We start from the raw sequence: 9,720 nt of genomic DNA, 5'->3' as shown, positions 1-9,720 counted from the left end.
GAACTCATCCAGATTTAACTGGCCATAAAAACAATCCTGCGGGACGCTGAGAGGATTTTACTGCGATATTTATTTTTTTATTTTACAAGACTGGCTAATTCAACCACTTAAGGTAGGATAAAATAGCGAGCAGGCACAGAACATTATTTTATGTGTAACAAATTTCGTTGTTAAAATGTAAAAGGTAGGATACTATTTAAATGTTATTTAAAACATATTTTTAACAAGTACGCTATAATTATTAATACATATTTTTTTTATATATATCTAGATCGCTTTTACATAAAAGGTCATTCTCACAGGTAGATTCAGAACACCCAGCACACACACACGCATACCCTATACTGCCCCGCTGCTCCATCCTCCCTCCAGCATAGCGTCATTTGTTTTTCTCCCCACCTGTTTTCCGGCAGCTTAGCTGGGATTGGCCAGCGGGTCTGCTTCGGAGGCGGTCCGATAAAGAAGGTAAGAATGAAGTATTATCCAATCCCGTCGCTTAGAGGGTGGGGTTTCCCTGAAAACGGGTGAGAAATAAACAAGGGACCTCCGCCTTCGCTCCTCAACTGCCCCAGGTCGCGTCACGTGGTCTTTTTCGTACAAATAACTCGGAGTAAAAGTAGAGGGCGAATCCACTCACCAGTTATATGAGGTATTATCAGCCTCTACGACTATCGACACGCACGGGAAACGTATTTTTACCCTTTGAACGCAGTTTTTTTTGCCAGATTCTTCTTTTTTAAAGTGTCCTTGTCGAGGTTGCAGAAGAAAGAAACGGAGGCTTCATCAGATGTGCTGCTTCTCTCCACCCGCTCCCTAGGAAAAAGAGGGATCCCAACTTTATCACCCACCGTCCTTATCTGGTGAGATAATACAACGAGAGCTCTTGGATGAAATTGTATTTAGCGCCGCGCTATCAACGTTTTATGTGATCTGCGTTTCCAATGATAAAATATATGTATCAGAGATTAGACTTTGGGTTATCTGTTATGTTTCTTGACACGGCACAAGTGGTTTAATGCGTTTTTTTAGGGGACACAGCTGGAGTTGCTGATAATTCCTTATATCTGCGCAGAAAGATACGAGCAACCATTAATGTCGCTTTCACTCATTAAATATCAATCACTAGGCCAGATTACAGCATCTAAGTGATTATAAACCTGTATCGACATCAGATATTTGTAGTGGATGCTAATTTAGTACACATTTGGTGCATGCGTTATTGTTTATGCGTAAGTGCTTTCTTTCAGTTTGGTCCATATTTGGAAATATACAGAAGAAAAAAGATTTGGAGTAGCAATGGAAAAATGGAAAAGGTGAAACAGCAGAAACTTCAGCCATGTGGCTCTGATTTTTTGGTTATTATCCTCTGTCAGGATTGAGAAAACTGTTGATCGGCTTGTTTTTTTACAGGATAATTAAGATGGATTATGGTATACGGGATACTACAAATATGGAGAAAATTGGGAAATTGTTTCATTATTCTTTTTTTTCTTTATTTCCAGGAGTGGAATCTTGTCAGATTGCTGCTTGGGAATCTACAAATGTGGAGATTTTGGGACATTAACCGCTATTCGCACTGAATATTTAAAACAGCTAGATTTTTTATTACTTTTTTAAAAAATACTTTCTTTAGTGAGTTTAACTTTTTTTTTATTCGAGATGTACTCCAGTCTGGCCATATCTTCTAACCCGTCCCCGTACGCGCATGACTCCGCGGGCTACATCCACCCATCCGCCAGCTCGCCCGTGTACATGGCGAGCGGCCGCGTACCAGCCGTGCTGCAACCGCTATCCTACCTGCAGCCGTGCGAGCCTGCGCACGCGCATCAGACACACGCCCTGAGCGCCCACCACCACCATGCTTGGCCTCAGACGGCCGCGGACGGCTCGGCGTTTAGCCCGGGCAGTCCTCACCCTGCTCATCCTCACTCTCACCCTCACGCTCCTCCGGCTTTCTCCTACGCGTCCAGCCCGCCGGCCAGCAGCGCCGACCAGTATGGTCCAGGAGGAGGAACGGCAGGAGGAGGCGGTGCCCTGGTGCGGTCCAGCTCCTACTCGAGCCCGTACGCCGCCTACATGAGCCCAGACGTGACCTCGTGGTCGCCTGGCCACTTCGACGGCAGCATGATCGGCTTCCAAGGACGGCAAGGAGCTTTAGCCGGAAGGAGGTCCAGCCTGGGTGGGTATCTATGTGACCAAGTTCAGGCCTTCTCCTGCATAAAAAAAAAATGTGATGGAGAAGAATAACAACCTTTCTTTTCATAAAGAATTATTTTTATGTTTTTTTCATACTTATCCATCTCTTTTCCAAATATGTACACAGAATAGGTTGTTATATTGTATAGTTTAAAAACTCTTTGTAGCATCTTTTTATAAGAGTGAACCGCAGTCATGCATAAGAAATTGGAAGCAAATGCACATATATTTTGTACTGTTCTTTTTCGCATAATTTCAGTTTGCGTTGAATCTTACTTATTTTATTTGGAAAATGAATACATTTAAGCTACCAAATTACTTAAGCTTGTGTTAAAATAAACTTTTTAACAGTACAGTAAAAAACAGTAGGTGCAGTTTTATAAGAATCAAAATAATGTTTATTTTGAAGTTAAAGAATCTCAAATTTACCGTGTATATGAATGCAGCCCGAAACCAAAAAGATACCATAATTAAACTATATGAACGATAGTTATTATTGCTAATAGCTAATACCACTGTTGTACTGGTTTTATAAATTTATAACGTGGAAATTCTGGCACCTAAACAAGCAGGAATCCTGCATTTTTGGAACCGAATTCAAGATAATTTAATGCTATATCACTTGACTGAATTTAGGAACTCTGTTGTTAAAATGGCCATCTAGAGCTCGGTGTGTTCTGTAACATGATGCTCAAATCCTTCTTTCAAGCCAACCGGCAAAAATGGTTGGAATGAAGGGAGGAGTCTCGTTTGATTCCGCGAGCTCAAGATTTATAGACATATTTAAAGCAGTTTAATGGCATTTTACTTATCTTCGGGATTACAGATTAACCTTTCTTTCAACCTCCCCTTTAGAAAGAAATCAAAGCAAAAAAAAATATTTTCTAATACACATACTGTAATATACGCTTCTGCTAATCCACTTCACTCACCGATTTACCGCAAAGAGTCTTTTGTGGTTGGACTGATGAAAGGGCTCAGTTCTATTGTCGCCCTGATCAGACTTACCTAAACAAGCCATTAACTAATCATTGGCTGATACACATAAAGGAGCAACAGTCGAAGCACTTCATTTACACTTCTTTCCGAAAAATGCGTTGTTATTTAATTGAATACACGGCCCGAAGTGTATTGGATTTGAAGTGTTGTATTAATGTTTTCTTAGAAATAGGCCTAGGCCTATAAATTGGCTCTATAAAATACGCGTGAAACTAGCACACTTTTACATGCCTACACATTATTCTTTTTTAAACACTTTTATTAGACAGTAGAATTACAATTATTATTAGTTTGAATCGAATTATTATTATTATTATTATTATTATTAGTAGTAGTAGTAGTAGTAGTAGTATTATTATTAATAATAATATTGTTATTATTATTAGACTAATAATAATGACTGCTAATGACAACAATGTGCTCAATTTCGTCAATTCATTATTTGAAATGTAAAATAACAGTCGTTAATTATATGAAGGAGTCGTGTGCCAGACTCTTGATTGATATGGGGGCACTGGATCTAAAACACTGATAAGAAGACCACTGTCCGTCTGAGGCCCGTGCGACCTGTCACGCACTCGTCACACCCTTCACCCGGTCGACAAGCCATTTAGTGCTAGTCTGTATTCCACCTCTAAACACACACAGACACACTCATTCAATTCACCTCAACAATTTTATTTTGTCCATTTTCTTCTTTATTACAACTATCAATGACTATCTAATTTTAATTTGCCAAGTTTTTGAGTCTCAAGTAATTTCGGGCGCGCTTCTTTTATGTTGGTAATTCTTGTAAATTGTATAGAAATTGTGTATACAGTAAAATAAAACAATCAGACTCAGAAATTTGAATGATAAAGACCCCGTTTACAAAGTATGCCGCGTGTTGATTTTAAACACAGATTTTACTCTTTATGTTTTACTTTTTATTAATCCGGACACCATCGTAAACTAAAAATGATTATTAAATATAACTGGTTTAAATAATAAAAAAGAGACATTTTTAAATTAAAAAAAAAACTTTTTTTGCAGACATGCTGGAGGAGGTGGCGTGTGAGGGCCGGGAGTGTGTGAACTGTGGCTCAATCTCCACGCCGCTATGGAGGCGGGATGGTACCGGTCACTACCTGTGCAACGCTTGCGGGCTCTACCACAAGATGAACGGCATCAACCGACCACTTATCAAACCACAGAAACGCCTAGTAAGAGTCTCCTTCCTTCCCACTGTATCTGTTTTACATTCACAGCCTTCAGATATTACAAAACATCATCAAGGACGATGGACGCAGCTATAGAACCAGCCTATAGCATGTGAAGAGTAAAACGTTTAGAAAGAGAGCAGCAATCACTGAGACAATCCAAGGTCACTGAGTCAGCGAGGCCTTCACTGCTGTTCTGCTTCCCAAGTCTTTTTCTCTTTCTCTGTGCAGCTGCTGTGAATTAGCACACCCTCTCCACTCCTGTTTTTATTTGCCGTTTTGTGACCTTGTCCTTGAGTCCGTCCATTTTTAGAAGGGACTCCAAACTCTGGTGTAGCAGCTACTGTGTGTCTGAGCTTGGGAATTTCACTGCCTGTGAGCACAAAATGACAATAAATACACACTACTTGTTTTTGATAATAATTCCTTTATTAATGAAAAAATAGGGTGACATTTATATACTTTTTAATTTTTTAGTGTAATTATTAGATACCGTTCTCTGCAGTAACTTCCACGCAGTGCAAATTAATAACCATAAATAGCTTAATATAGTTGAGTAAATGAAGAAGAACATGTGTATGTAGTTTGAGGACAAATTAACAAAATAAAAAATGTGGATTAAGTGAATTAAGGGTTAGCTTAGCTATTTGTTTTCCACATTTTCAAAACGTGAAGGGATTTATCTATTGAAAACGACCAACACCTTGTCCACAGTTTACTGCAGATTCGTAAATAATAAGCAATGCCATAAAATAGTCATTGAAAAAACATGTTTGTAGTGTGAAGAACCTTTAAACTGGTAAAAAACAAACAAACAAAAAAAAACATCATTACATCAAGTAGAACTTAAATGATTCTTAAAATGTTCTTTACACCTCATTTTTACAAAAAAATTGTAGGTAGAGCGTAGGTGTGCAGTTACTTGTTTTACTCATTTGAAATTTCCAAGATATCTATATTAAATCCAAGGTGTAATTTGGCGAAGTGAAGGCTGTTATCATTTTAATATGCTGGCAATAGGAAGCCTTTGTGATTTTTTTTTTGCAAAGGGAATTCTTCTGCATGTTAGATTTTCTGGGCTCTTTTCCAAGTAAGGATCTATTAGATCATAGCCTGCTACCAGACTGTGCTTTTGTTCTCAGCATGTTGGATTTCTCCTTTGTATCTGACCATCTATCCCTTTTTCTGTCCAGATAAAGAATAATTAATACCGTTTGCAGTCTGTTTTAAAGTCCTTTACCTTTGTCTTCGCTTGTACCTGCAGCAAAACACATCTCGGCGAGCTGGCCTGTGTTGCACTAACTGTCACACCAGCACTACCACGCTGTGGAGGAGAAACGCAGAGGGAGAACCTGTGTGCAATGCCTGTGGCCTCTACATGAAGCTCCATGGGGTCAGTGCTATGGTTATGTTTTTATGCAACATGATGGAAATCCGCATCATTTGTCACTGATGTATGCTATCAGTGAGATTTGCAAAACAGCACTTTGCAGTCTAATCTTCTCAGCATTTTTGTAGAAATCCCATCCCAACATAAGCTCTGTGCTTTTGTAAGAAACTTCTGGGAAGAATCACATTTTGAATCCACCTCAAAGTTAGTGTTGTGTAAAGGAAAATAATACCACCTTCCTTGTGGTAAAATAACAACAATAGCCATTATACTTGAGAGGCCTTAGGCTACATTTGCATACTTGTGTAAGATTATTCAAATGTAAACCCTCCCTGCACCATGTTTAAAAGTCGTGCCATCAATGCCATAAGTTAAATGTAAAGGCAAAAAATCTTCTTGATCTTATTATTATGGTTAGTGCAAAAATAAAATCAGTTCTACCTTAAAATTACTTGTGTGTATATTGTCTCAATGCTCTATTGTGTTAACTATTAATTCATTTTTTTTTTGGTTTATTAAAAATTATGTTCAGCAAGATAAAGCAAAGTAGAATAAAATCTAATAAAAATGTCCTATTTGTAAAAATGATGCAGATTATTTTTTTGTGTAGCGTCTAATATATTTCCTAGCTTTTAACTACCAAGCAATCGCTTGACTTACGCATCTTCTTGTTGTCCGTTAGGTACCCCGACCGCTAGCTATGAAGAAGGAAAGCATTCAGACAAGGAAACGCAAACCTAAGATGCCCAAAACAAAACCAACCTCAGGTAAGAAATTCTGTTAATTTATTGCAGCATATATATAATAATACAAAATTAATTCTATGCATGGTAAATTGTACAAAAAAAAATTAAAATATGTGGCTTTCAACTGAATTAGGCTTGATATAGCCACATTGTGATTCATGCATGTTGCCATTTACTCTTGTCAGTTTTATAGACAGTAATTAATTATGTTAATGCACTGGGCGTTTGGGTATGGTGTGTGGATGTGAGACAGACATGTTATCACAATATCAGTATTTTTTAGAAGCACAGTTTTAACGAAAGCATTGGGAATGGGGAAAGTAAAAGTATGAAGAAAGTAAAGATGAATGATTGGGATGAAAGGAAGGGAGAGGATGAGCGCAAGAATGTGTGGAGAGAAATACGGGCTGTGTAAAATGAAAAGGAAGAGGCAGAAGAGAGAGTGAAAAAAGAGGCAGAAGAGAGAGTGAAAAAAAGAAACCAGATAGAGAAACAGAGAGTCCTATAACAATAATTATTATGAATTATTTTTTGTATTAAATTTTGCACTGTATTTATAGAGACTGAGATAAAGGTAGATGGGTAATTTGTGAACATTTGGTGTCTTGTGAGTGGAAGCTAAGTATGTGATGCTGCTTGGTCACTTTACTCTGTTCACACTGTTTTTGCATTCTTTGGTTCTTGTAGGGTCGTCGGTATCAGGCACTACCTCTCCTCAGTCCCAGCCCATTTCAGAGAACGCTTCAACGATAAAGAGTGAACCCAACATCGCCGCTTCTCCATATGCTGGCCAAACTGTAGTTTCAGTCACACAGGTACCATTTTAATCTCATTAGTACTTATCAATAATTGCCATTAGTATTGAGCCTATTACGAGTTATAAATAAATAAAATTGCAAATAAATATTGCATTTATTTGCAGAAAATGAGAAATGGCTGAAATAGCAAAAAAGACCACAAATAATGCAAGAAAAATAAATGTAAGTTTTAAGAGTCCAGAAATCAATATTTGCTGAATAACCCTGTTTTTTATTCACATTTTAATGCACCATGGCATGTTCTCCTCCATCTATCTTACATACTGCTTTTGGATAACTTTATGCCAAAATGGTGCAAAAATTCAAGCAGTTCAGCTTGGTCCGATGGCTTGTAATCATCCATCTTCCTCTTGATTATATTCCAGAGGTTTTCAATTTGGTAAAATCAAAGAAATACATTATTTTTAAGTTTTTCCAGATCTGTATATTCCTATTTACATTATGCATAGATATAAACACCTAGTTAACCAAGTTATTAAACCATTATTTATTCATTTATATACAATTGTGCAAATTCCGAATCAATGCAAATAAACAGAAATAACAGTAACAATAGGTTATATCATATCATAGAAAGTAGTAGTAGCATTCTCTCTGTCACACATATCTTAAAAAAAAAGATTTACATATCTTTCTAAATTCTTTCAGTGGGTGTTCATGCTAAATTATTTATTTCTATTGGCATTCTTCTTGAAATTGTGATAAAATGGTAAAGAAACAATTGACAGATTATCTAGATCTATTAAAAATGCAAAAACATGTATCTATATTAAAAATTCAAAACTCCAAATTAGAAGGACTGAAATAAAACCAGCACTGTTTGTATGAATGTTATTTGTATTAATTCTAATCTAATCTAATATGTAGTGTTTCATTGCAATTAAAAGCACATTTAATCAGAATCTTTACAAGTGACTAAAATGTTTATTCACTATCATGAATATAAAAACTTTTGTAATCCCAGTAGGACTAATACAAAGCCCTGATTTATCCTCTTCTCTCTAAAGGCTTCAACACAGATCAGCAGCACAAGTTCAGGACAAGTGGACATCAAGTACGAGGACTACGCTTTCACCCCTACGTCCATCGCCCAACAGAACTCCTGGTGTGCACTGTCCCAAGCATGACGCATCCAGAGACACCCCTGGACCTGAAAACCAACCCAGTGCAATCTAAGACAAAGACTATTGTTCTTTTTTCTTTTTTTAACGAAAACTACCTATGATATTGAGCAAAAACAAAAATATTTCCTGTGGATGGCAGTGGACGGGAATGTATAAATCGACGACACGTTTGTATAGACTATAGCCAGAGCTATTTTGTTTTGTTCTTCTTCACTGTATATCATGTTTGTGACATCACACCCATTCACGATCACACAGTTTTGCTGAGATAAGCGACGGGTGACGACTCAGCAAGTAGGGTTTAATTTAAATCCACCATCAGGAGGACGCGCTTTTCCCTGAGCCTGCGTCTTTATAGGGTTCTTAACAAATGATTAACTTTTAAGATACATTATATATGTTGAGATAAGAACAGTCCAGACACAAGGAGCTATCCAACAACTCTTTTTTTTCCCATGGCAGAATGTATTTTTATGGTCATAATGACTCCGGACACTTTTGATCACACAAACTCATTGTTTCCTCATTGCTTCTACTGATTCCAAATGCTGTTAAAGCCACAACTATGATCTGAAGTGCAATGATTCACATTTCAGAAAACGAAAAAAAAAAGGGACACAATTATTTTAATTATTGTATGATTTTCTGTTCTGTTCTGTTTTGTCCAAATATATTAACCTTAAGTTTATTTTGTTTGCTGTATTTTATGTGGATATATAATGGAATTATAGCATTGTTTTATGAAATATAAAGCTGTATTAAAGCTACCATGTGTCCCTGTTGGTTTGTCCTGCATTTGTGAGATATTGGAGATAACAAACATACAGCTTTAGAAAAAAAAAATAGAGACCACAATTATTTTCTCTGATTTTGCTATTTATAGGTTTATGTTTGAGTAAAAAGAAAACATTGTTTTCTTTTATAAAATATGGACAACATTTTTCCCAAATTCCAAATAAAAATGTTGTCACTTAGAGCATTTATTAGCAGACAATGAGAAATGGCTAAAATGAAAGAAAAATATATAAAAATAAAAAAAGATATAGAAATAAAAAAAGAAGAAGTTAATATTCATAAAGATTTAGGAGTTCATGAAATCAATATTTGGTGGAATAACCCTGTTTTTAAATAACAGTTTTTATACATCTTGCCATGTTGTCCTCCACCAGTTTTACACACTGCTTTTGGGTAACTTTATGCCTGCACTCCTGGTGCAAAAAATCAATCATCCATCTTCCTCTTTATTAT

The 9,720-nt window shown here is 36.7% G+C and overlaps 1 protein-coding gene across 3 annotated transcripts; it reads left to right on the top strand.

The window, feature by feature from the left end:
* The first annotated feature begins 630 nt into the window (after nt 1-630).
* Nucleotides 631-9,239, top strand: gata5 (GATA binding protein 5). 3 transcript variants are annotated; one of them, XM_049462903.1, is made up of 7 exons: nt 631-860; nt 1,503-2,179; nt 4,228-4,397; nt 5,659-5,787; nt 6,467-6,551; nt 7,218-7,345; nt 7,453-7,529. In XM_049462903.1, the coding sequence occupies exons 2-7, from the start codon at nt 1,660-1,662 to the stop codon at nt 7,468-7,470; spliced, it is 1,050 nt and encodes a 349-aa protein (XP_049318860.1). In that variant the 5' UTR covers nt 631-860; nt 1,503-1,659; the 3' UTR covers nt 7,471-7,529. The 3 variants fall into 3 exon arrangements, with proteins under 3 accessions (XP_049318860.1, XP_007250842.2, XP_022533063.1); XM_007250780.4 differs by lacking the exon at nt 7,453-7,529 and adding an exon at nt 8,356-9,239 and having other exon boundaries at nt 634-860; XM_022677342.2 differs by lacking the exons at nt 631-860; nt 7,453-7,529 and adding exons at nt 956-1,313; nt 8,356-9,239.
* Nucleotides 9,240-9,720: the final 481 nt, after the last annotated feature.

This window comes from Astyanax mexicanus, chromosome 13 (assembly GCF_023375975.1).
Source record: "Astyanax mexicanus isolate ESR-SI-001 chromosome 13, AstMex3_surface, whole genome shotgun sequence".
Taxonomy (NCBI): domain Eukaryota; kingdom Metazoa; phylum Chordata; class Actinopteri; order Characiformes; family Acestrorhamphidae; genus Astyanax; species Astyanax mexicanus.
This window is presented reverse-complemented; position numbering and strand designations above follow the sequence as displayed.